At 36.1% G+C, this 26,991-nt stretch overlaps 1 protein-coding gene and 1 long non-coding RNA gene across 2 annotated transcripts in view; both read left to right on the top strand.

Annotated features, from left to right (window-relative positions):
• The window catches only part of crp (transcription factor cropped), a 156,877-nt gene that overhangs the window by 22,275 nt on the left and 107,611 nt on the right, over positions 1–26,991 (top strand). Inside the window, exon 2 of the mRNA XM_018453015.1 lies at positions 442–781. Coding sequence (XP_018308517.1) covers positions 442–781 — 340 coding nt within the window. The remainder of the gene's footprint in view (positions 1–441; positions 782–26,991) is intronic.
• Positions 8,169–26,141, top strand: LOC108725790 (uncharacterized). Its single transcript, XR_001936764.1, has 3 exons — positions 8,169–8,290; positions 21,970–21,975; positions 26,132–26,141. It is a non-coding gene; the product is annotated as an uncharacterized lncRNA (long non-coding RNA).

The following is a 26,991-nucleotide window of genomic DNA, read 5'->3' on the forward strand; positions in this document are numbered from 1 at the left end:
TTTAAAAAATTTTTGTTTATAACAATAAAACTAATAACAAATAAAATAAATAATCTATAAAAATGTGTTGTTCAATGAAAACAAAATGTTATGAAACACAACTTTCACATGTATGTAGTTTGTTTAAAGCATAAATATTAATATGTGTTTTATGACTGGAGAACCTTCTTAAGAGAGGCCCAGTTCTCATTCAACTCATGGTTAACTCTTAACCGAGGTTTATCTTATTCCTCATCTCTTTCTAATGTTAGAATTGGAAAGAGATGAGAGATAAGTTGAACCTCGGTTAAGAGTTGTGAAACTGAGTCTAGATTAGCATTGTACGTTCAACTTTTGTTAATAAGACTTCACTGTATAGAATTTATTGATTAAAATAAAATATCAACTTCAAATGATGTAAAAAAAATATATTTATGTGCTTTATAATTTATTTGTCCGCAGGAGCGTCGAGACGGTGGACGACGGCTCGGTGACCACGAGTGTGACGGTCGCCGAAGTCGCTGATACTCAAGAACGGCAACCGCAGCAGCGGCAACAACCGCCGCAATCAAAAGGTAACGTCGGGGCTGGTCGGCGGGTTGCTAGTCAGAACGTTGCGTTGAGCAACGGAAACGGTATCAACGTTGGCCGTGTTGCGTCGCGCAGCCACATGGAGCAGGAGAAGCGAATGCGGCGAGAAATCGCCAACAGCAACGAGCGACGTCGTATGCAGAGTATCAATGCCGGATTCCAATCGCTGAGGACGTTGCTGCCGCATCACGAGGGCGAAAAGCTGTCTAAGGTAAGTGGTTTTTATATCGATCCCTGGCCAGAGTCGTGTATTTTATTTATATTTTGAATAATCAAAAATTATTATTATTTATTGTTATTTTATTTATTCATAAAATATTCCTTTATAGAAATCTATTATTGGCCAATTTATTATTGAAAGACAGTAATTAATTACTTATTTGGAACATTGAACAATAATACTTTTAATATTTGAAATAAGTAATTATTGTTTGTTTAGTGTTAAATTGGCCATTATTAGATTTTTATAAAGGTTAGTAATTAAAAAATGGAATTATTATAGAAACCTTATAATATTAAATAAGATATTTTAAATGTAAAATTATTTAATTATTATTGTAATATACATCACATATAACGAAAGATATCGTGAGCTCAATTTTATTAAGTATTGTTTTAATGTACGTTTCAATTATGTAAAGTTTCTAATTTTTTTTTATAATGATGAGAAGAAAATTTATTTTTTATTCTCCACGACTCTGGTTTGGTTACTGAAAATGCGTTTTTTTTTTGTACGTTGTACGTTGTATTGTACAAGAAATCAGGTGTGCCGATACGAGAATGTGCGAGGCATACTTGGTATTATGATCAATCTTTTTGGTTGAAATGAGAATTGTATCCATGCGAAGTGTTATCGTTATCGTCGTATTCCTCGTAGCTTGAATCGCTTGCTCATTCGGTATGAATCATTGTAAAAGAACTGAAGAACACTTCCTCCAATAAATTTTTCCTGTGCTGGAGGAATAGTCGATCAAGCTTGAGTAATAAGCTCATTCATCCATTCATCGCTTCGTATTCACGTCTTTTCATGGATACATTAGAAGGAATGCACAATCATTGCATGTGTCTCATAAGAGAGAAAAATATTGTTTAACATAAAAAAAATTAATTATTAATAAATGTTTTAATTTTTATCACATAAAATCGCAAGATGTTTAGATCTTAATGAAAGTCATGAAGCATTAAACATGAACTTAATTTTGTCCAAGCTCCGCGCAAATAGATTAGTCGAAAATCATTGCATGAGGATAATTCGAATCTTAATGCACGATTGCTTATATTGTGCAAGCAGTGTCTCATCATAAATCGCATAATTTTTTTTTCCTTTCCTTTGTCGTAATGCATCCAAACTTGGAAAATTCTCATTTCGTCCATGTGCAAGATGTGGCGTGCACGAAATATCTTTTATGCCGCGCTCGTGCACAAAAGGAAAATCGAGAGATACTATCGCCAGTATCGTAAGAGTGGGTCACGCCTTTGTACTAGTACCACTTTGCGATTTTTTTTGACTTTCCGTTTGAACACTTCGAACTCCAGCGACGCACTCAATCGATATGTGATTATTTCGGATCGTTGGGACGTTGTGCGAGTATTTGAGCATCCAATAGTCCAAGTGGAGTCGTCAGGAATTGTTTCCCGCAAGATGTTATATATGAATACTCGTTGGATGAATTCGTGACTCCAATTATCGGATACAATTGATAGAATTGTTTACTTCTTCGCAGTAGCCCCGAGTTTCCATTACTATTAATCTTTAAATGCATTCGACTATAAATATTTATTGTTTGTTTCCGTACAGTAATAAAAATTAAAAGCACAGTATTGGAAATGGAATGATGAATTTTATATATATATAAAATTGTCAAATGACATAATTAATGATATGCATTTAGAGATTAATTTATATCTTTGTTTGGCGGTATTAGATTTTATGTAAGACCATACAAAAAAAGTAACGATGATAACGAAAAATAATGCCGTGAAAATCCGACTGATCGATATTGCATGATTTATTGCTTTGCAAGATATTTTTATAATTTATTTTCTTTAAAGAGAAGACCTCCTTCTCGACATGTATTAGCGAACATATAAAAAAGATCGATTACTCTTGTTTGGTCATACAATTCGAAAATACCGCTGGCATGCATTGACGCTCTCATTAAACATATAAATGAGTCGCATTTTATTTTTCGTCTAATTTTGCACGTACACAGTGCCGAAAAATGAAAGAAAAAAAAAAAGAATTTTCTCTGCATTCGCCAAATAAGGAATCTCGGTACGTATTTGAAGACTTTCTAACCGTTATTTGAGAAACGCAGACGGATCCCGCGCCTCAGAATAGCGAGTTAAGGTGGTATCATCCGACCGGAAGAATTTTATTACATTAGGGCCAACACGCACGATGTCTAGCCGAGTCAGACTGACACATGGACCGGAAACGACGACCTACCTCTCTTTTGGCAAGGTGAATTCGTCAATAAAACTCAATCGTTCTCTTTGCGTTTGCGCGTCGTGATGTTACGCAAGCCGCCGCCACCGGCGGCCTTTATGAATCACCGCGCGCTTTGGTTCTTCGGCCAATTTTACCATGTGAAAGTCGGCGCCCGATCCCACGCTATACAACTAAATCCTCGTACAATCGGTTTGGATCGCTCGCCTAGTTATGTCGGGACTTAAACCATTAGCTTCACTGTCGTGTGACAGCGTTCGTTCAATTTTTGAACGAAGCTGTCAGGACGCTGACGTCACCACTGTCAAGTATCAGCTGATGCGAACGGTCCGATCACATGATCGGTGTTCAGGTTCTACTTATATTGATGTTTTATTTTTAACGTTCCATGTACGTTTGATTTTCAATCTGAAGTGATACTATGTGATATATGAATAAGAAGTAGGAAATGTTTACGGCATTTTTAGTTTATCCAAATCTTATTTTATGATTTTACGATTTTTTTGTAATAGAATATTTCTTATTTATTTTATACAATAATATCTTGTCTTAATTTCTAAATAATATTTTGTTACATATAAGATTATGTTATTCTGACACAGTGAATATATATTAATAAATATATAAGATGAAGTTTGTACGAAAAAATAAAATTCGATATCAGACGGTACGGTTAGCGCTGTTGGGCATGAATACGACGGACCCTCGTAAATCTTTACCTGCGAACTTGTTCCCTACAGCTTTGTGCCACCTTTGTGAAGTAAGGTCAATCGTGGGAACGGACTACGGCGAGTATTTCACGGCGCAAATACTAAACCGACTACACTAAATCGTGTTTCTCGAAGAAAACGTTGATACATATTCGTAGGATATTGGAAATTTATTGAATCGTCTTTTGTTTGCGATTTCTTTAAATAAATTTGGATTTTTCTTTTAATAAAATATTAGGATATCAATAATTTTAAAATTATACTTAAACAATTAAATAAAGAAGTTTTTTTATATTTTAACTAAACTCTAAAGATTTAAACAGATTTAATAAAAATCTTATTTCCTTACCAATCGAGTTTATTTTAATAAATTCGTAATTTGAGATTCTCAGTTAAGATATTCAGCGTTGAAAATGGAAGGCTAGCGAGACAGGAATTTTAGAAGCCTTGAGGAGATGTTTGGAAAGCAGAGAGTAGACATGGAAATGAGCCACGCTAATAACATTCCGCCGGCGCGTTTAAAAATAGCACCGACTAAAAATTGCGCAACGTCGTGCTCGGACAACGCGGTCACGCAGGGGTCAAGAGTTAATCGGGTATTTAGCGGGGAATTTGGACCGCGCGAGAGACGTGACGAGACGAGACGAGGCGCTGAACGCCGCGGTGCCTCGTGAGACGATTAAAGGTAGGCATACAATGCGCATGTGTGTCAGTCGGGACAAGAACCTCGAGAGTCGCGTGACTCGTAATTGGCGGTGTGAACTAACAGCTGATCTCGCGCTGATCGCAAGTCGCAGCGCGCTGCGTAATCGAGCACGTGTCGTACACGTACGGTGCTCGTCTTTACATTCGTCATATCGACTCGTCTTCTATCGTCTATGTCATAAAAATACAGCTTTTCGTGTTACATTTTTTAGATATATAAAATTTAGGGAAAAATGTTTTGTTAAATAGTTGTCGAACATTTAAAATTTGTACATTTAATCTTGAATGTCTGAAAATTCGCGATTCGAAATATTTATTATAGCAAGAAAATACTCGAAGAGTTAAGTAAAAAGGTTATTCGTTTTTATTTTTATTTTAAGCAGCAGTTTTTAAGATAACGACGCGGTTTGAAAATAGTCAACTATAGACTATGCTTAGACGGCCATCTGTGAACATTAGTGTGTTGAAATGTGTACTCATTAATGGTATTAATACTATCGCACGATACTCGCGCGACTTATGGACAGGTGGCTGTCTAGACGTTGTCTGTAATTGGTCATAGATCATTAAACCTTTTTATCATCTCAAAAATTGCTGCTTAAAATAAGAATTTACAAATAACTTTTTCATCTAATTGCTTGAGAACCTTTTTACTAGAGTATATTGAGCCGTAAATTTTTGGACACTTTGTATAATATTGGACTTTTTATTTTACTTTCGCGCGCGAAGTAAAGCCTACTTCATTGTGTATACGGAAACATTTTATTAACGGTATAAATACATTAAATCGCGAGCTTTGTTCGGAGCGCCATTTACTCGATGGCTCGGGACCTCGTTATTACCAAACGACGTTACTTCATGAAAGGCGGTCTAATTATCTCGCGCGTGATTCTTTCTGAAACTCCCCGTGACCTCGAAACATGGTATATACGTGCACCGGTTTCGTTCGCACCGCCTCCACGTGTACCGGTAATTCGTGTACGTGTTTCGTTGCCTCTGTATGTGTATGCGTACTTTCGCAACGCGATATTTCGCGAGCCAGTCGGCCGACCACATGGTTCAATTCCCACGCATTTCTCTCGTGCCCTCGCTCCCTTCGGTCCTGGTTTTTTTTTCGCCCCCCTTTCCGCTCCTCGCTCCCTCTATCTCCATCCCGCTTGCCTTCGTCGTCGATCTTGTCCCTTCTTTCTTGGCATGGCTACGAAGGCCAAACCCGGACCGGTGAATTTCGCGCGAAGCCCTGGCCCACTAAGAGAGACGTCTCAAAGAGCGGCGGCTCTTTGGCAATATTAACAAGCCCACAGTCTCCAAATACGAACGCTCGATTGCTCCGAACTTCTTCTTACTGGTTACTTTCCGTAATGGAGAAAGGCGTGACCACGCTTTCGTCGAATCCGATCGCACAAATAAACTTAAAGGATAATCATTTGCTCTTTTTGTTCCCTGTGAACGATCTTGTATTTGAATCGTTTTATCGTTCTGTTGGTTACTCGTCGGGTTATATATCACTTAACTCCTCACTTTAGAATTTCTTCTTCACATTTAAAATTAGATATTGCCGAAATTAATTTTCCATTAAACTTTTATTGAACATTTTAATTCTTTGGATTTTTAATTATTACACTAAATATATGTAAAAATTTTTTAAGTTAACCCTTCGTAGCCACACATTTTTACTTTATTTCTGGAGGTGCTCCGAGTCTGTTTTTGTTTAGCCTAATTTTTTTTAATGCGTTCTTGGCTTTCAAAAAATCTAGAAAAAAATTAAAAATTTTTTTGCTACGTTACCAAATAGTTATTTAACTTAAATGTCAAAATCTTTATTTAATACAAATTAAATTTTGTGCCAAGGAATTTTGAGAGTAAAATTTCACCTGGGTAAAAAAAGATCCAATCTGTTTACAAAGGGTTAAAGTTAAAGCAAAGTAACTATTGATTTCTTCATATAATCTGATTTATTTTAATTTTCGAGCATTAGCGGTATTTTTTATTTGGGAAAGTGAGATGTGTATGGGATAATCGTGCGTTTCTCATGAGATATTTTCGGGCCTTTTGTGCGCGCGTAGACACGAGGGCACAGTGCGCATCGGAAACGAAACAAAAGGAGGGCACGCGCAAATGAGCGCAGACGCCTCGACCCATTTTCATTTAGCTCTCGCCAGACAGAAATAAAAATAAACTGCCTCTGTGCTCTTCTCGTGCCTTTAACGAAACTCGATTCGAGGCTGCCGTGCCACGGCTAAAGAGAGCATTTTGCGCGCGTAATTGCGTTTCACGCCGCGTGGGAGAGGCCGGCTTCGATCGATTGCCCGAACCGATGGACTCCGCCAATCCTCTTATCCTGTATTCGATTTTCCTACACATTTCATGCGTGATAAATAGTTTATATCGTACTACGATCTTCCGCCAATAATACATTGATGTAATCTAAAAGAACGGTTTTATTTATATTCATGTATTTTAACGGCTATTTTTATTGAATGTGATTTTAAAAGACACATAAGACACTCTGAATATATTAATATTACATAACATAATTTAAATTAACTATTATATCAATAAATATAATCTCACGCTTTTGACACTCAAACATGGAAGGTTCCAATCGAAATATGAATAATTCCCCTCTATAATTTGATTACTCGAGTTATATAATAAACGAGTTAACCAATGACGACAGCCAAAACCGCAAACTTGTTAATTTTCAACGAACAAACATTTTCATCCCATTTTCCTGCAAGTTCTCGAGCGGGAATCTCGCGACTGGCGAGACCAGACTAGACGAGAGCTCCTCACGGTTCTCATTGAGAGCCATCTCCTCGTGGAGAGGCTGCGCCGGGAATCACCGTTGGTGTATGAGCTGCATTCATTTCCATGAACTCTCAACGCCACGTTCGAGGTTGGATCGCATCTCGCCAGTCTCGCGCCCCTCTTGCCCTTTGCCTTTCCCCATTCTCCGTTCATTCTATCTTTCTCTTTCCGACCGCAGGCGGTCGGTCGCGAACGAGTGCCTCCCCTCTTTCTCTCTTTCGGTGCGAGAGACGTATATATTATTCTTCTGCTCTCCGTCGTTCCCTTACGGTGTAGTCTCGCCAGTCTTCGTGGTAGTAGGCAAGGACGGCGGGAACCCAGACGTCACGTGCTTTGTCCGCCTGGCTCTCGCCTTTTCTCTCTCCGGATCTCCGTAGTACTCTACTACGAGATGCGCGCGCGCGCGCGTCATGCATACGCATACACGCACACTGGCTGGAACGAACGGCTGCGCGACGTAAGACCCATCTTACATCGTGCGAGAATTGAAGTCGTGCAATGCAAGACTTCATCTGTCTCGCAATTGTGTACGTAACAGCTATGACTATATAACAAAACTTGTAACAAAATCATCATCTGTCATCGCATAAATAATATACAATTGTAGTTGTATATTTACGTGATACAGATGTATATATATATATATATATATACACAGGGTGTTAGTTAAGTATGTTGTACTCAACAGAGCGATTCTTTGGTTTATTTCAAGTAAAACAGTCCATATAAACATGTGTCCTAAACGGCTTAGTTTCCGAAATAAAAAAATTTAAACGTGTAGTAATAATCCGTTTATTTGAAAGAAACAGCTTGAATTAGTCAAAAACAGAAAAACAAAAACACACACAACGCACAGGCTTCAGTTCTTCTGATGAAATAAAACAATTAGATGAATTGTTGAAAATGTTCACCTTGCGCCATGATACATCCGAGCCTTCTTCTCAAAGATTGACGTACACGCTCAAAGATACCAGGTGTGTTACGTATTGCCTCGCATGAAGCAACTATTCGATTCCTCAAATCATTCTCATTCTCAATTGGAGTGGTATAAACCAATGATTTCAGATGCCCCCAAAGGAAATAATCCAAAGGATTTATCGTTTCGTCAAACATTTGCGAACATTCACCTGTATTTCGGAAACTAAGCCATTTAGGACACGTGTTTATATGGACTTTTTTACTTGAAATAAACCAAAGAATCGCTCTGTTGAGTATGGCAACATATTTAACTAACACCCTGTATATTACGTTATATTGATCATATTGTATGTTTTTTATATTAAATGTTAAATGTGTGCACAAGAGATTGCATTATCTATCTGAATGAAATCGCTCTTTAATAGAGTATTCGTGCTAAAAAAAGAAATATATTATCTCATAACTTGAGTTTTCGCGGAATAATTTTATAAGTGTTTTGCATTTCACGACTTCAATTACGGCACACGGTATTGCAACTCTCCGGAGATTTCTACAAGATTGCATACAGCAACATAGCTGTTGTACGTGCAATCGTTGCGGCAATCAATTATACGGAAGTAGAACCTTCTCTCTAATTTATACGCGATTCTTACACGCTCGAAAAGCATCAATCGTTTGTATGACGAATCTGGGTTGACCGATGCCAATGATGGATAATAGCGTAAAACGTCAAAGTTCTTTCTAAAATAGAAAATTGAAATATTAAATTATATTTTGTAATTATGTAATACAATAATTAATAGTTTAATGATGATATTAAAGCATTTAATGAGTTCAACGTTTAATGTAATAGTTCTAATTATTGAAGAGCATTGTGATTAACTGTTATTTAGAACATTATATCTGTCCACAGTATAATCAACGTACACAAAAAAATATCATTCTATTACTAAGAAAAGTGATTACTTAATTAATTTTCTTTCTTTTAAGTAACGGTTATCTTACAGAGAATATTTTCTTGATAATAATCCTAAAATATATTTGTTACAAATTTTAGAAAATCTCATTATATGTACTCAAAACAAGAATTTTTTCTTTTGAAGATTGATAAAAATTTATCGCAGAAACGACTTTATCATAATAAAAAATTGAATTTGTTTTAATTTAATAATCTTGATTGAAGTATTAAACTTACTGGGAATAAAAATTTAGAATATAAATTTGGTGTTTGTGATAAATTTATGATTTGCGTAACTTTTGAAATACTTGAAACAAGTAATTAGTACTTGCGTACAATAAATATTTTTCTGTGTGTACAATTGTGTATGAAAAGTTATTAATTTCATTTCCACGTCGAGTAATATCAGCTCAGAGAAACGTGCATGTAACGGGTTGACGCAACTTGTCACAAGTTAGTTACGCTGGATTTTTGCGTGGTGCAAAACGGGCTTAAGAAACACAGAGTTAACTACCGGCGACGCTGCCGCGCCCTGCTCAACCGGGCCTCTCTTTTTCGCCACTGGCTCTCGCGCGTTTTAGTATCCACCTTCCTTCATCTCCCGTCTCCTCCTTCACTTTCCATCGCGGTGCACGTCATCGTTTCTCTTGCGCCTCACGCCGTACATATTAAAAAGCATGCGGTAAGTGGGAATAATTTTTCTGCATCCCGATATTTCCAAGAAGCTTTTGGGAATTTTAGGCGTGTTGATTTATGTTCTCGTATTAAGTCGACTATTTAAGTAGCAGGTGTGGTGAAAAATGTGAGAAAAAAGGATAATAAAAAACCGTAATAACGACTCTAATGAATGACTCTAATGAATTATCAGAAAAGAGATACAAAGATAGTATTTTATTATACCGGCAATTATCTATTAACGAATGTACGTGAATAATTTTCTTTTGTCTTATTGATTTTAATCGTTGCATGATATAAATAATTAATTTTATTTTGCATACTTAAACATGAAATATTTTTTTTTCTAATTGGCGAATAGCTTGGTATTCCAAGGATGAAAGATCCTAATCTCTGAAAACTGTAGTCTTCTTACATATCTAAAAGTATCTTGGACGGGAATCAAGGTGCGCCATATGCACCTTGATACATCCAACCTTTTTTAACGATTGGCTTCTCGCGCGGCCACTTTTGTTGCTCGACGTGGCGGGCCAAATGGGCCCCCCAAAGCATATGGGTCACTTTGTTACTCTTTTCTTTCTTCCTCTTCTTCGCCTGAACTCTCTCCTTTGCCACGGACTCTGCACACCCGTCCCTTTGTCCCACTATTCCTCCTGCCCTTTCTCTTTTACCAGCGCGCGAGCTGCAAAGGTAACTTAACTTCGGCTTACCTGCTGCCGGCGCCGATACAGCTGTTGATTTCTCCAAGGTTTTTTTTATGTATCTCTTTTCATATCTTTTTTATTATAATACTATTATTACGCAATATAATTATTACATGGGGAGTTGCCGTTAATTAGTAAGTAAATTGTAATTCAAAATAGTCGAGATATATTTTTTCTGAAGTTAATCGAAAAATGAATTTTTAAATTAAGTTTTCAAACTCTGATAGTCTGACTGATTGTGAGCGTCGTCTTCTACACTTTGTGCTAAACGATGTGCTAATAAGTGTTTGTGACTGTCATTTTTTTTACACGAATGTGTTACATTGCGTCGTATTGAAAATAAGCATATTACGTATTTATTTGGTCAAGTTATAATATCATAACACGATTATTACGTAAATATTATAACTCTACCGTTACGCTTCGTCTGTGGCTTCGGGTATTTTTTTGCGCATTCCTAAGTGACGAATCACGTTCGTGCTCAGACAGGCGTAGATAACAGCTTTGAAGTGCAAGGACAGCGATATTAGCACAAAAATAATTCTGCTGTAATACACTGAAAAAAAAGATTGGCTGTTGCAGCAAATTAGATGGTAAAATATGGCATAGCATTTTTAATTGGCTGCATCAGTCAATTTTTGATTGTGTTAGCCTATCGAAATCCTATACTGATATTGCGGATAGGCTAATGCAACCAAAAATTGGCTGCTGCAGCCAATTAAAAATGCTATGCCATATTTTACCATCTAATTTGCTGCAACAGCCAATCTTTTTTTTTCAGTGTACTAAACTGATGAATTTCTCGAAATTTTATCGAAGCGATAAAATAGCTTTTCATAGATCGAAGAAAAAAATAAAGATTCAATGTACTCGAGTTTTTCATCTCGATATTAAGAATATTTGAATTGCATTTATTAAATGAAAGACGTAACGACAAATTGTTAAGAGTTTTCTCTCACTTCTAAAAGCTTTCCCTTTTACGTTTCTTATTAATCGAATCTATTGACTCAAATTGCACTTTTCCATTGCGTCGGTTCAATGCTCCATAGTTCCGTAAATCGTAAATAACCGCGAGCCTTGTCCGTTGGAGTGACATAACGCAAAAGACAAATTGTCCTCGCGTCGGAAGAAATATTCAGTGTTGAACGCACACTCGGTTGAAGCTAATAATAATGTTGGCGCCGATAATCGTTCGCGGAAAAACTGTTGGTTTAAATACCTACGTTCCGAGCTTATTCGGTCGGCAGAATCGTTCGTATGACAGTGAATAACGCTGATGGCATTGTTTACGCGACGAATATGCAATGCTCCGGGATCCGTTTAACACATGTAATTTACGCGCGAGCCGCGCGTAAATCGCGCACGATCGCGTACGTGTAATAGCCTCGCGCACGTGCGAGCCTCGGCGGTACCCATGCTTTGTCACGTAACAGCACGAGAGGAATAGATTGCTATAGTTATTAAAAGCGTGTCGGACCGTTTTGGTTAGCGAGCTGAACATTCTCGGGGGAGTCTGCGCGAATTCACTCCGAGTTCATGGGATTTATTACTGAATTTACTTCGCTATATTAGTGCAGGACGATCTGGCGAGAACTAAATCCCATTTTAGCCTTCTCTGCGAGACACGTTGCTATCATGATTTCCGTGAATTTTCTTGCTTCAAATAAGTAAAATAGAAATTTATATGTATCGATTTATATATTTTTTCAATATTTTTTTATTTACGTTTTTTATTTTTGTTTACATTTTTATGTATTTTTTTCTATGATACTTTAAATTCTGTATTTTATAAAATTGTAAAAATAAACTCTCATTTTGAAAATATAATACGTTACAAAGGTAATAAAGATTAACACATCAATTTAAAAAAATTTTTAATCTGTTTTGAATATATTTTTTCGCTCACATAAAACTTTCATGTGTACAAAATGTCCTATAATTATTGTAGATCCTATATTTTAATATCGTAGAAATTAATTAAAGTCGAAAATTTTTTGTAAAATAAATGCTCTTTGGAAAAAATGTAAGCAAGAGAATATACAGATTTAATACGCGTGCAATTATTTTTTATTTGCTCAGGTGATATCGATCTTTATTACTATTTTATCTCTTGGTTTTCTTCACGCTTGTGGATATATATATTACGTGTACTGTAAAACTCAGTGAATAATTGATAAGTTGATTAGTAATCGCAAACTGTAATTGTTAGATATAAATTATTTAATCCTTTAGTTTTCAATGAAACTAAATGGTTCATTATATTCGATTCAAAAAGAATTGTTAAATTTAATGTTAAACCGAAATTTTAAAAGAACAAAATTTATCCTTATATATTTTTCGATGAAAATCACGTAATATAGTATTATTTTTTCCAAATCCTTTCGTTTCCAGAGAAGTAAAATTTGGTTAAGTAAGTCAGGATAAAAATGAGTCGCCACATTTTTCGCGGAGATTTTATATCGTTTTCTCGATCTGTTAAAATTATACGAATTTCATATTCCTCGTCAAAATAACAGTAGATTAAATTATGCAGATTGATACTTTTTCGATGGAAAATAAGATTACTTTTATCCATCGACTAACCGCTAATTCATGCGGTAATAGTCTACCCATCAAAATTAGTTTATTACTGAAGAAAATGAATATATTAGACATGTATAATATTTTAGATATTTCGTAACGAAATAATATTCGACTCGATGCTCAGTATGTTATTGTTTTTTCCGGCGTAAATCGTATGGTGTGTTTACATCGGCCGACATCACGTAACAAGCTTGAGCAGAAAGTAACGGCGGTATTCATTCTACGTTACTACATTATTGTCATTTGAAGTACATATTCCTTACAAATACTTAGTGATTTACAGTCCATGTGTACGAATAAATTTCGCGATTGACAATCCGAGCGATAACCTTTAATGAGGCGGATATTTGTATATTTGCGCGACGACTCATATCGGAAACGATAAGTAACGGAAATTGTAAGATATAGTTTCATCGCGATGATCGTGGACGATAATTAATTCTTTAATTCTTTACAATTTAGATCTTTTTTGGCCTAGCGAAATTTTACTGTCAAATTTCTTTGAAATAAAGGAGAGCGAGAATTCAGTTTCTTATTCTGAAATAATCGAGAAAACGTTTTTGATAATGTAATAGAGAGAGAGAGAGAGATGTTAAAAAATAATTCTATTAAATTTTTCCACATTTTTTGAAAGCATAGAATGTTAAAAAAATTTGGGTTAGACAAAAAAAGATCCAGATTATTGACGGAGGGAATAAAAATATGATTGCAAACGGAAGAGTAAGGATACTTTATAAATCTCATACTTTCAATTAATTAACATAATTATTTTCGGATTAAGAGCGCGGAATACCTACGCGAATAGAGCGCCTACTTATTAAAATAACGCGTATGCTTCATGGGATTTATTTCTTCTAAAAGCATTGTAACGTTTTGCAATGCGGAACTGCGATCGTATCTTCGAACTAAGTTCATCGCATCTTAATTAATCATTACCTTGAGTCTCTTAATCACATCGTATCGCACAGCATCAATAAAGATATACCGATAGTATTTTTGAATTTTCAACCTTCAAATGACAAAACGTCATTAATTAACGTCGAGTCGAGCGACTTGTTTAAGCCATAGTGTATACAACTCGTATTTTGATATTTGCGTAGCGTAAATATGGCCTTCATACATTGATGGTTTGTTGAAATTGTCTGTCGCTCGGGAATCGCATTATTCATACTAATTTTCGCCGCTGGTGCCGAATGGATTGCCTCGTGTAATTGTCTTTCTTTCGTGTTATTTTTCCATCGCGCAATCTACTAAAGTGCATATCGCGTGTTGGGAGCACTGTGCAAAGTGTCGTGCGATCGTCGTTTTCTGGTAATTACTGTCCGTGCAATTGTAATTAGCCATGATATCGCGAGTGACTATTGAGTGAGTGCCATAAAAGATCGGAGACCGTCGTGTCTTTTTTTCTCCAGAATTAAATATCATGTCTTCTAATAAAGCAACATTTATAATAGATTCTTTCAATCAATTTTATCCTAATCTGTCATAATCTATCTACCTAAATATTTTTAAAGAATTAGACTTTATACCACTTGAAACAAATTGAAATCATTCATCAAGAGACTTGATAAATATTTTATCACCCCACTGAACAGTTTTATATAAATTATCTTTATAGCGTGCACCTGCAGATAAAAACCCTTAAATACAGCCAAACAGTAAATATTGCCTGAACTATAAAATTCAATGGCATAGAACAAATTATATGCACTGAAAAAAAAATTAAATTTTAAGAAATGTTCATTTGAATAGTGCCAACTAAACCATTTATACTTACAGTAAATAAATATTTATTCAATAAAAAGAAATGATAATTAAATCAAATTAATGGTTTTTGTACCAAATAAATACACTTTATATTTAGTAAATATTTAGTTAGCGCTATTCAAACAAATGATTTATTTAGTATATTTTTTTAGTGTACAGTGATACAAATAATTAACAACGGGAGTGCACAAACTTTATGCGGAATCAAACGGTTGATTTTGATCGTCAGCAATGCGAGGACTTTTATGACCTCGACATTTTCGTATCAGGACTTTCTATTTTAATTGATTTCGAAAATATACGTTGTTAAGGTATTGTGTGGCAGTTTATTTATCTCCGACGAATAGTATAGCACTGTCTTCGTTACCGCTATGCGACGGACACAGGTCTTTCTCCTCGTCGACCTGTCCCGTGGACACACCTTTGAGTCAAGAGTCATCAGTTGTATTTATAGAACGTGACTCGGTGATTGCCGTTTGCTGGTAACAAGTCGCCCTAATGACGCCATTGTGTGCTACGTCTGTTGCACCTGCATCCCCGCAGCCTTGCGCTCGACTCTCTCTTTTTTTCCACCGTGATCCACGTGACTTCCTGGCGCGTGTGCACCGTCGGTTTTCATATTGTTAATTTCGACGCGCGATTAACTCTTTTTTTTCTATTTGAACGACGATCGGGCTTAGTGACGGTTCAAGTTTTTTCTATTAAAAGAATATTAATTATATATGATTCGCATTTATTATAACTCGTTTTCAGCGCTAACTCTCCGCTGCTATACTCGGTGGTAAAGCTGTAGACATACCAAAATATTGCAATCCTTTTATCTGAGCCGAAAAACCGACAACTTTCCTATCGGCTATTTCGACTACCATTTTGGACTTAGTAGCCTGTAGACCAATAAGCGCTTAGTATTATTGGTATATGATTAGTAAGTCGAAAATGGAGGATCTTTGAGCTACTTTGTTATATATAGAGTTTTATTCGGTGGTGTTGTTTCATTGGTGTCCTCGGCGCGAACAAACGGGACAATAATAATTGCATCTTGTGGGGAAAAAAAAAATAAAAAATCAACGAGAGACACCCGATGATTCTCTCTCTTTTTCATTGGACTTCATTAATTACTTTTAATTTGCTTCCCGTGATTTAATCACGCCACGCCGCGCCGTAGCGAGATCGTCGCAGCGCTCGCTCGTAAAAGTCGCGGACGTCAGAGATACGATGGCTCGCAATTAATGGATAACCCCGTCTTCCTCTTTCGCATCATCTTCATTCGCACACGCGCCTCTCGTCTTTCCTCCTCTTGTCGGCACGTTATATTAACTCGCGATGATGAAACAGTACTCGTTATGCCATGCCACTGTCGGGGTGCCGGCGGGATAGGTCCGATCGTCATTATACGGCGTTTATATCGTCGGTTGTATTTATCGCGCCGGCTATGGAATGCGACAGTGTGATATACGGTGTGTAGTAGGCACGGCAGAAATGTTTTCTCGCGTGCGATTCTCCTCACACGTTTTCGCCACGTCGTCGTCGTGATGTATAAATTGCATCGCTCCCTCGTTGCGTAGAGAGCGTCTCGCAGGAACCAGCTTGTAAAAGGAGAATTGTTTCGTGTTTGATAGAGACGTAAAAATTGCGATCGAGATTGGCCGGTTAGGAATTATTAAGCTGAATTTATTCTCTGCATGGCATACCTGGCCTAATTACTGGCAAGTAAATGAAACGTTAACCCGTTGGGAACTCCGAAGAAAATCTGAGTTGAAAAATTACGAGATTTTTTTCCTATTTTTATTATCTGCAACGTTACACGTCAGAATTCTGTTTTAAAACTATATCGGGAATTTTCTAAATTTTTTTTACAGAGTTACCATAAAACTGGAAATCAGGGAAATTAGGAAAATGTCAGGCAAGTTAAAAATGGGCAGAAAAAGCAGGGAAAAATTAGAAAATTTTGCAAGATCTTCTGGAAAATTAAAATTCTTGATTTTAAAGAAGTTTGATATGCGTACATCACATCTATGTAGTTTTGAAATATTATCAACCTAACAATTAAATTTAAGCAGTATCAGCAACATTAATAAAATAGGTAATTTACATTGCTATGTTAAAATCAGTCTCTGAACAAAATACTTTTATTTCCAAATTAGGACGCGAAAATACAAAAAATTTTTAAATATAATAAACATCAAGGAAGGTCATGAAATTTTATCTGGAAATTAGGGAAAAGTTATGGAATTTTAATTAGAATGAAAAATCTGTGACAATCCTGTTTTGGCAAAACGTCATAACTGTAAGAATTATATCAACTTCTAAAACGTGTTAACTTGAGGGATTTGTATCAGTCTTGCAAATCGAATGGTTACGCATATGCAGATGCAAGTGTGTATATGCGCATAACTAACGTTTGTCGGCCCAATAAACGGAACAACGTTACTCCTAACTTTATACATATAACCAGGCTATGACGATTATAACGCGCTTAGATACTTGAAATCGCAGTCGTTTCATTGTCACCGTATCATGATGGCAGAGAGATGCACGAAAGTGGAATAGAGAAAAAAGCGACACGTTTACATTTCTATTTTGAGTAAGCAAACAAACGTATTCCGCGTTATACAGCATACGTTACGGTTCGTTACGTTGCAACGAACTTTTATCGCACGTCTCTCTTTGTTGCACCTCCTCAAAATCGACCACAGTTTTTAACGGAATTGCAGAATGAATAACAAATCTCCTCGTGAACGATTCTAATGTCATCAATATTTTTTTATTGTAATAAGTATATTAAAAATACAAGTTATAAATATGTTTCGCTGCTTAAAGATATTACAATATTTTTAATAGATAGTTAAAATTACCACTGTGTTGTCGTCCAGACCATTATCAGCTTATCAGTCGTACTGTATTTACGTTACCGGTATAGCTACGTTTACTCCTATTATATGGCTTCAGCGTTATCTACTTACAAGCACTTACGTAAGACAAGGTGTACAATGCAACGATGCAGCGTGACAGTTGTACGTTATGTAGGTACATTTTCTTTTACAAAAAGTCCAGTTGGACTTAATTTCATATCAGTCTTTCTCACTTTGTACCTAATCATGCGGTATTAACATAAAACGCGTGACAATAGAGAAAGTTATATCCTTAAAAAAAAACGACATCTTAATCTTATTTTTCTATCGCAGTTGGAAACCTATTTAATGTTTTAATGTTTGTGCCTTAATCAAAGATCGTTTGATATGCATAATAATTCGTGAATTGGAACGGTGATAAATAGGACTGGACCTAATATCAGCAACCAACTGCGGCGCTAACGGGTATAAACGGTGCTTTCTTGCGCTAGCAAACTGTTATTCCGTCTGCGAAAAGAGATTAATGGACGCATTGTACGCTGCTACGACATGGCACAGTAATGTCGTGCATGCTCGTAAGTAACGCCGGGAATCATTGAGAACAGGCAGCGCATATGTATTTGGTTTTCTCTCTCTTTCTCTCTCTATCTCTATATATATATATATATCGCTTTCTACCTATCGTTTTCTATCCTTTACGATACCTGCGCGTTATATAAAGACGAACGAGATGTACGAAACGCTCGCCATAAACGTTATAAGGTGGCGGTTATAATGTAACTCCGCCTAAGGCTAGGTTACATCGCATCAGAGAAAAATTTTTCACAGATATAGACTTATTTCCTCTCGTTTATACGCCGGAATTCCTCGTGCGAAATCTCACCGATTCGTGTGAAATAATGAGAATTTATCTTCCACGAGATCTTATAGCGTAGCATTTCGTTATCTTATATTTTAGTGCCTGTTTATTATTGTAAATTAGTTTGTTCTGTTAGCTAATATTTTTTTCTTTTATAATAACTGTAGTATATATATATATATGTATATATAGTAGAAAAGTGGATGGAAAGAAGATAAGAGGAGACAATGTTATCCTTTCATTTCGATTTTATTATCATAGCAGACTTATATTATTACGTTGCCATCAAATAATACAAAGTTACGCGGTTATATTATAACGCAGAATTTTTTTCTCATTTTCGAAACTGGCAGTTTGAGGAGCTTTATTCCCGAATACGGCAATTACGAGGCGTCAAAAATTGATCGCACGCTTGTTATTGTAGCAGCGTTACCAAGGGGGCTTATAAAATTTAGATTAGGACTTTATGCACGTTGATACTTAATACAAATCGCAATTAATAATTATTGAGCGAATTACACACGTAAAAATGATGAGTCAACCTGCTAGTATGCAACTTTTAAAGTTTTATACTAATCCATTTTATTTTAAACCATATCATCCTTTCGTCGAATCTATATCCATGCACATTTTCGAGTTTAAATTTAAATCTTTTCCGTAATTTTATCACCTTTATAATTACATATATCTCGCTTTTTAGTTTTAATTAATGAGTGTAAAAATAAACTCACTTTACAATTTAAATAAAAAAAATTAGTTACACGTATTTAACTGAGTCCGTAATATGAAAATATACATTTGAAATTCAATTTACTGAAAATTACTGTTTGCACAGTGATTTAACAGCGTTCATAGATAGCGATGAGAGAGAGAGAGAGAGAGAGAGAGAGAGAGAGAGAGAGAGAGAGAGAGAGAAAAAAGAGAGAGTACCTAGGATCTGATTCTTGAACTAATTACAATATCGCGTCGTTTATCTTTATGCGTTGTGCGTTTTATGCGACGTGCGTGATGCGTTTGCAGCGTGACGTAGAATAGCGCCCGCGGTTTCCGTTCGTGAAGAAAGACGTGCATTGGCTATCTTATTAGTAGCCGTGGCTTCACGCTCGGTGGTGGTTCACTCACGTGGTGGTATTACAAGTCTCATGAGGTCATCAGTAAGATGACCAATTTTTGATCAGCAATTTTGGAATATCAACCTTAAAATGGTAGAACATAACCGAAAAAATCGAAATTCATTGATACGTTGGATTACAGAAACTTATAATATTACATACATATACATATATTTTTGTTTTGTAAGTAAAATATTTATTTATCAATATATAAAATTAATTAATAAAAAATTAATAACTTGTTATTGCGATTTAATCGTCGGTTAGCTTAACCTAAGATTGGTGAAAGAAACTCTTCTATATTAACGAGTTTTATGTTAATTATGTTGTTATGTATTATATATATTTTATATTATATATATTATGTCTTATAATATATATATATATATATTATATATATTAATCCAGACAAATTAATTCTTTCTGGATATTTCTATAGAGAGCCGAAAATCGGAACGTTCCACAAAATTCTGAACATTTGGTTACCTTAGTCAGCGACAATGGGCTTGGATCCGGCGTCGTATTATCCTGGATCTACAATAGAGTTCTAAGCCTTAAATCATAAGAAATCGAAGAAATCATAGTCGATTATTCTCCTCGAATTCGACTGTAATGATCAAATTCTTACGGCTTAAGGCTTAAAATACCTATTGTAGATTCGGACTTATTCTTCCAAATAGGAATCTTGCGAGTCGCGTCACGAGAGGCGGCAACGAAAGAAAAGAGCAGAAGACAAAAGGGAGGCCACTGCAGACACGAATTATTGGCCTGTTTACCGCTTTTGCTTGCGAAATTATCCACTCGTTCGGCTCGCGAATGGCTTGACGGCTAACGCGCCGCTAAACGGGGGCGCTTAAACGCCGGAAGAAACCATCAAAGCCGCCCGAGATATGTTTCCCTCATGAATATTACTTACGACTTTCACGGCGCGCTCTCGAGAGTTGGTACGCTGCCAGCGCTGCAGCGGACGTTAAAGCGGGAAAAGAACCTCCGGCCGATTATTCCGGGGAAAGTCCCGCGATTCCTCTCTCTTTTTCTCTCTCTCTCTCTCTCTCTCTCTTCTTCCTTCTCTTCGCAATATCCTCGAGTCAGTATCTCATCGGTATTGCGTCAGCCATATCGGTTAATTACGGTCCAGTAATATATGGTAATTAAAATCCCGATGTAACTTTAACAAGATTTCAATGTAAAAATGATATTTATGTCCAGTTGTAATAATGAAACGTATTGCATTAAAAATTGAACTCTTACTAAAATTATGCAAGTTTTCAAACAAAATTTTTATATTTAATTTTGTCAATTGTTAATTTATTATTAAGAATATATGTATATAGGAACATATATACACGACACGTTAAAAAACTGAGATTGTATTGTACTTAATATAATTTGGATATTTTTTGAACAGTATTATGTCATATGTATAAAATAATGTATTATAAAATTGTCCTTTTTCTTTTTTTTTTGTTGGCAGAAATAATTTTATTAATGATATCTTTTTATTTGTAAGAAGATATTTTGTCGAAGTTTTATCCGACACATAATACTCTGTACAATACCATGCAATAAGATCGATTTTGTTTACATTTTTGTAGACTATATAAGTCTTGAATACTGGAGCGCATAGTGTATAAACCAGTCAGTGGAGACAGTTCGTAGTGTCCGAGTTCGTTAACGTTTCCAAATAAATTATCTGATGTCAGCGACTTTACTCGCGGTAACGAGTGTCGCTTCGATTGATTATCGTAGTTCGCATCGATGGCGTAATTCTGTGTCGCGCGATAGGAATTCTTCCCATGTTGCAACGCGCTCGTGTATTGCAGGTAAATTATCGTAACAAAAAAAAGAACAAATCGAAACTGGGTCGAGTTGAACGATCGCGTACGCTTGGCAAACGTATACGTTATAACGCGCGCGATATAATGAGCCGATGGTTGTTGACAAACAATTCTGTTTACAAATAGCCAATACGAGGTTCTTGCGCCCGTTCCGCGGCGCTCGATGACGAAAATAATTATTCGGTCCGCGTTGTCCGTGCCAAGGGTTATGGTAACGAGTTGTCAGTGGTCGTTATGTAAGGCAGAGTGCGAGTATAAGCGAAGTTGATGGTTTCGTGTCAAGGAGTTCCCATTTTTCTGTCTAACGTACTGCCGTTCGTCGAGGACGTCGCTAAGCGGGACATCGCTCGTACGTATGAAATAAATCTATCTACGATAACATAATGATTGTATCTCTTATGGCGAACTACAAGGCGAAACGTGAAACGTATGCAAGCTGCATACAGAAAATCGTTAAGGAGATAGTTGAACGCGAAATTAACTCTTGAGAGCAAGTATTTACTTTATGATTTTTGGATAAACTAACTCTATTAATTTTTATAGGACGAAACGCCATCGGTACACATAGAAAAGTACATATTGTATCTAAATATTAATTACTTGTTTCAAATATCTAAAAGTTCATATATTCGCAAATGTAAATAATTAATATAAATTTATCATAAAATTAAATTTATTCAAAGTATATTCTGAATCTTAATAAATTTAATATTTAATTAAAACTATTAAATAAAATAAATTTGAATTTTTGTTTATTATAAAGTTTCATTTCTTTGAAAAAATTTTATAATATTCTCCAAGAGAAAATAACTTCTTATTTTGAATATATGAGTTTTTTTAAAATTTGTAATAAGTATATTTTAAGACTATAAAAAAATATTCTTTATTAAAGATAACCGTTATTTAAAAAGGTAAAAAAATTGAGTAATCATATTTCTTAGCGATAAAATGATATTTTTTCATGTATATTAGTGGTACTGAAACAGTTTGAAAAACATTTTGATGAAAGATACAAATGAAACTTGTTTTGTATTTTATGCATTATAAGCATCATTTTAAAGAACTTTTGTTGTACTATTACGTGATTGGAATCCGTGATTGATGACAGATTCCGATCTATACATCGACCATATGTCTCGATTGCCTTTGAGTATACCGAAATTACGGTATAACGAAGGCACTCGGTTAGGGCTATGTGTGTCGAGCCGAAGAAGGTGAACGAACTTGGAACGAGCTGGCCTCGCTCGGGAGACGATCTATCTCAATAGCCTGTAGGCATGTAGGCACTGGATTTTCCCTTTTACTTACCTTCCTTATGCTAATACGCGTCTTACTTTACGTTAATCAAGTAAGTGAATGACTTCCTCTTCGGGGCTACTTTATTCTCAGGTGATTGCAACATTTTGCGGGACTTGCGACATTTTACATGACACGACATTAGTTCGACGATTGGTATCTTTCGCTACTTCTGTCATATATAATGTCTTGATGTCTCCAGCAACTACTATTTCTAAATTTTGTATGTGTTTAAATTTGCAAATCCTACATATTGTATTTATAAAATGTATTTGTACCTTCTTTTATATCTTCTCTTCTATCAATTGTCTTATCACGTGTCATTACAAGTTTGTGAATTTTCAATAATTTGTCAGTTACTCTGCAGAATTAATATTTGAGAAGACATTATATTAAATAATTGATTCTATGCTCGTATGTTAATAATTTTTCTATACTTACATCATTATGGTAAAGAGAACGATAGGCAATTGAATTATTACTCGGCCCTACATCACAAACAAGTCCGTTTGAGCATATGCTTTAACTATCTTCCATGCGATCGATGAGCGAAAGTTGTTCGTCTATGCCTCGTTACATTCAATATTCTACTTCTAAACAACTATAGATTAGATAAAATCAATCTTAAATACTCTAGGTTCTACATGCTTTTTTATACACAACTAGACAAACATCTAACGATACTTAAAAATTGAAGAATTTAAGGCCTATTCATTATAGTTGATTCTTATTTACGATCATCTCAAGTACAGTCTTAATATATCATAAATCAATCAAAGTCACATTAGCAATTTTAAGACATTACTTAAGACGAAAAAGGAAAAAGAAGGAATGAATTGGCCTAAATACCAATTATCTAATCGTACGTGTTTAATTAATAAGTGCCCTCACGAAGTCGCTATTAACGAAAAGAATGAGACGTTAATCGCACAAACAAAAAAGCACCGTCATCTGCGGTTCTTCATATGAAATCTCGCGTTGCGTTGGAGAGTATGAATATCTCGATATTTCCTATCGCAGCTGTCGAGCTTATGGGCCATCTGTATGCGTAAGCGTTACGCTCGTGAAAACCGGTATTGGAATTTCCCAACCTCGTAGCCGATGACGAATGATAAAGATTCTGCGGACTAAGTAAACCGTGAGCGTGTTATGAAACACGAACCACCATATAGCTTGGATAATCTTGCTACAACAGGCGCGTGCACACGCGCGGACGAACGCGTGTAGTGTTGTACGCTCGGCCATGGATTCCGCGACGTGTTGTTTTATCGGAATAAATCAATCCTTCGTTATCGATAAAATGACCGAACGGTCGTTCCGAGAATACTGGCCGGAGTAGAGACACTGGGGGCTCTGTACCCGCGGGGTATTTTCACGCACGTAGTTCACGCACGTAGAGTGCCGATTTACTCAGTGCTCACTTAGTGTCGATATGTCAATACCGAGAACACGTTACAGCACGTGCTGTCTGCAAGATTGCGCAGCCTTAGCATACTCTTTTGCTTTCACGCGAATATATAAACCTTTTTATGAAAAATCTATATTGTGCCGCAGCCTTGGAAAAAAGCAGAAAAGTGAGAGAAAATCAAAGGAATTGTAGAATTTGTTAAATCGCAGTAATTCAACATTGATTAAAAACTTGAGATAATCATAGTTTAATTTTTTATTTTTTTTTTACTACATTTTCGCTTAGCTTAAATAATCCTTTTATTAATACATAATTTATATCATAATTTTAGAAACGTGTTATTAACTTACGGTAATTATAGACTTTATCAGCAAGTTTTCTAAGTAACGTCGGACTAACTTTGAACTCGCTTCATTCCTCGTTTCATATTTACGATCGTAAAGTGAAAATTTACTTTGCTTTCGCTTGGATGTGCCCCGGAAAACGATTGGAAAGTTAGATTGTGTTACATAACAATCGTAATGCAGTGGCTCGAATTCTCACGCCTGCCGATAAATGATTTGCTATGATTTATGATGATTACTTATTTCTGGCTGACTTCACCTAATCTTCACGGCGGCGTTTTTACAGCGATCGTTTTTGAGTTTACGATTAGCAATGAACGAATCGTAATTGATCTGTAATTGTCAGTCAGAGAACAAGGAAAATTAGTAGTTTCTTCAATCATCGATTGATAGCGAGTTGTAGCGGTACTTAGGAAGTTATTTGCCACTCGAAATTCAACGACGCCGTTCAGGATCATTAAAGGTGTTTCATCGTGCAGTGTAGAATTCTCGGAATTGTCTGACGGACTTTGTGAAGGAGAAAAAAAAAAGAGCGCGCGATTCTCATGGCTCATTTTACTGCCGCGTCGTCTGCATTCGCGTCTGACGCGTTCTTTTTGATCGCGCAGCACATACTTGGATGATATCTAGTACGTTCAGCTAATTTGTAGTATATACGCGCTCGTTACTGGAATGCCAGTAAAACTATCCAATAAATATTCCACGTACGACATATGTGCGCGCCTCGCTTTATTGCTTCCACATTCCCACTACTCGACTTGGTCCGCGGCGAAATTTTCTTCGAATCGTATAGTAGTACGATACTATCCGCACTGTATCGCGGACGATTAATATTGTAGACGCATGAATATTTCGCGAGGCATTTATTCAACGTTCACGTTGATACTACCTGTACTTACGTCGTACGTACGGATATATTAGACGGTCGTCAAAGCATGATTAATGTGACATTTCACGTGGGAAGCTCGTGTACCATCGACGAGACTTTAATTTACTCCGATTCTTCGCAAGTTCCTCTATTAATTCTTTACAGCCGCGTATATTTATCGTCCAAGCGAGATATTATCAGCGTTAAATGGCTTTTTAATTGTATTCGATTCGTGTTGGAAGATTGCTGGATTCGCTTTTTCTGATTGGAGCAATATTTTTCAGTATCAACGTTTTACGAACCATCCATCGGCGGATGATATCGAATTTCCGTGACGATGCTCGGATACTGACGAGCCGGTCAATAATGTTAAAAAGCTATGCGCTGCCCAAACGAAATTCGACGAAGGTACTGTTTCTAACGAGCATGCGAATTTCATCGCTCGTTAGCGTTAAGTTACAAGAATACGATAGTCAGAATAGAGTCTTTCCCCGTTTATCAAATGCGTGAAATTGTAGGAGGCGACAAAACGTTGTAGCTCAAAATTTGCGCAAAATCTCTCGGGTGACTTTGTAAATTATACACAGGAACCATTCTTAGCGAGTTACAGGAATATGCGGGTACTGGGTAATTCCGGACACAAGTACGACTACTCGAAGTTTCCTGAGCTCTCAAACTTCCGAGTTCTCAAACTCAGGGGTAAGTCTGCAATTTGCAAGGACCTACTCGAAAACGCGTAACTTCGAGAAGCCGTTTGTCCCCCCGCCGTTCAAATTACTAGCACTCCGACGAGCAGTTTCAGTGATAATTACGCCCGTCTTGCCGTTCTTCGCGCGTTCATAAATCACGTTATTTAATCTTTCCGTTTTACAAGAAATCTCCGTTGCGCTTACGGCCGCGGAACCTCCAGTGGTTTTGTCTCCCGTTGTTTTGCGGCCTTTTTTTCTCAATGGAGAACGCCGGCATCGAAGCGAATTGCATAACAACATTAATTGCGATTGCGTTGCACGACCGCGGAATATCGCGCTGATTACCGTGAGGAGATACGCGTGCACGCTCCTCATATCCGCACGTAATATATTTTACCGAAGTTTTCGAATGCAAACTTTTTTTTACAGTTTTTTTTGCAGTTATTACATGTTTACAATTGCTTGAAATTTTTTAAATTAAAAATTAAAAAAATGTTAAATCGCCGACTCTGAAAATATTTGAAGCTCAATGTGAAATATCAAATCGTACCTAAAATGAATATTATAAATTACAACTTTAATCTTAGATTAAATCTAAACATTTTATGTATCAAAATTTCCATCAAAACTTTAATTGATTCGTTTAAAAAATATATATATTAAATATATATATTAAATATATAAAGAACTCTTTAAAATTGGTGAGAAATAACTTTTTATTTCTTGTAAGATATAATACACAATTTTTTTCTACGATAAAAAGTCACATTAATATATAATTTGTGGGATATAAAGCATTAGAAACGCCTTTGCGAATTAAGTTTACAAACACGAACCATATAATTCGCGGTTAGAGAGAAATGATATAAACTCCA

The sequence above is a fragment of the Mycetomoellerius zeteki genome, unplaced genomic scaffold, assembly GCF_001594055.1.
Source record: "Mycetomoellerius zeteki isolate Tzet28-1 unplaced genomic scaffold, Tzet1.0 scaffold360, whole genome shotgun sequence".
NCBI lineage: Eukaryota > Metazoa > Arthropoda > Insecta > Hymenoptera > Formicidae > Mycetomoellerius > Mycetomoellerius zeteki.